General features: G+C 28.5%; 1 protein-coding gene across 1 annotated transcript; it reads right to left on the minus strand.

The window, feature by feature from the left end:
• Window positions 1–402: 402 nt before the first annotated feature.
• Window positions 403–684, minus strand: K460DRAFT_298074 (uncharacterized protein; the record flags this gene model as incomplete). Its single annotated transcript, XM_040929753.1, has 1 exon — window positions 403–684. A coding segment is annotated over one exon (282 nt), but the record flags the coding sequence as incomplete, so codon positions are not given.
• Window positions 685–1,001: the final 317 nt, after the last annotated feature.

Consider the following 1,001-nt stretch of genomic DNA (forward strand, 5'->3'; position numbering starts at 1 on the left):
AATTGAACAAGTAAAACAACCTTCTCCGTCAGTAAATCCTGCAAACCATGCATCATTTAAAGTAGGTAAAATAAATCTATTCTTAATTACTACAGGTTCTAGTAGTATTTTACCTTTAGCAACTCATTTATTAAACCCTTTAACGAAAAGATCAAATGTTTCTTGTATCTTTGGTAAAACAATATTACCATTAAATAAACTGACTATAATATCTATTTCTTTCTTGTTTTGTGTTACATATCTACTAGTTATAGCTGATTGAGGTATAACTTTACCAAATCCAAGAATTTCTTGTATAAACTCTAAAACTTGTTTATCGATTGTAGCTTGTGTAATAACAAATGCCAAATCTCCTCTATTGTTTACTATAAAAGAACCTTCTCCTTCAACGAAACCTATTAATCAAGTTAAAAAGTTTTCTGAAGGAATTTTATTGTTTGGCAAATGAGTATTGTATTTCTTATAAAATGCAGAAAAATCAAACTTATTGTTTAAATTAGAATTAGATATATATCTTTTAAAGATTAATTGATTAGAGCTAGGAAATATAAATAATGTTGATAATATCAAATTCTCTTCAAATACTAGTCTTGAGAAAAGATGTTGGTATAATATAGGGTCACCACCACCTGCTACCTCAAAGAATGAAGTATTAAAGTTTCTATCGGTTAATACCATAGTAATTCCCGTTAAATTTGTTGACCTACTGGATCAAATCCCATAGCTTAAAGTGTTGTTCTTTAAGCTTAAAAAGTTATTAAAACTTAGTGTAGGTACGCAAACACTCTCGTGCTTGATCGGACCATATCTTATATTTTTAAGTTGTAGAAGTTTTGTAAATGATCTCAAGTAAAATTTGTTCTGAAATTGTTCATACCTGATTTGATCTTTACAATTTTTTCCTTTCCTTCATCTGTATTATGCTCCTTTCTATCAAACATGTCTACTACTTCCATTCAATCTAGTGAATCTAAATGTTTAGTTCCAAATAGAGGAAATTG

Source organism: Cucurbitaria berberidis (assembly GCF_010015615.1).
Source record: "Cucurbitaria berberidis CBS 394.84 unplaced genomic scaffold K460scaffold_42, whole genome shotgun sequence".
Lineage (NCBI taxonomy): Eukaryota > Fungi > Ascomycota > Dothideomycetes > Pleosporales > Cucurbitariaceae > Cucurbitaria > Cucurbitaria berberidis.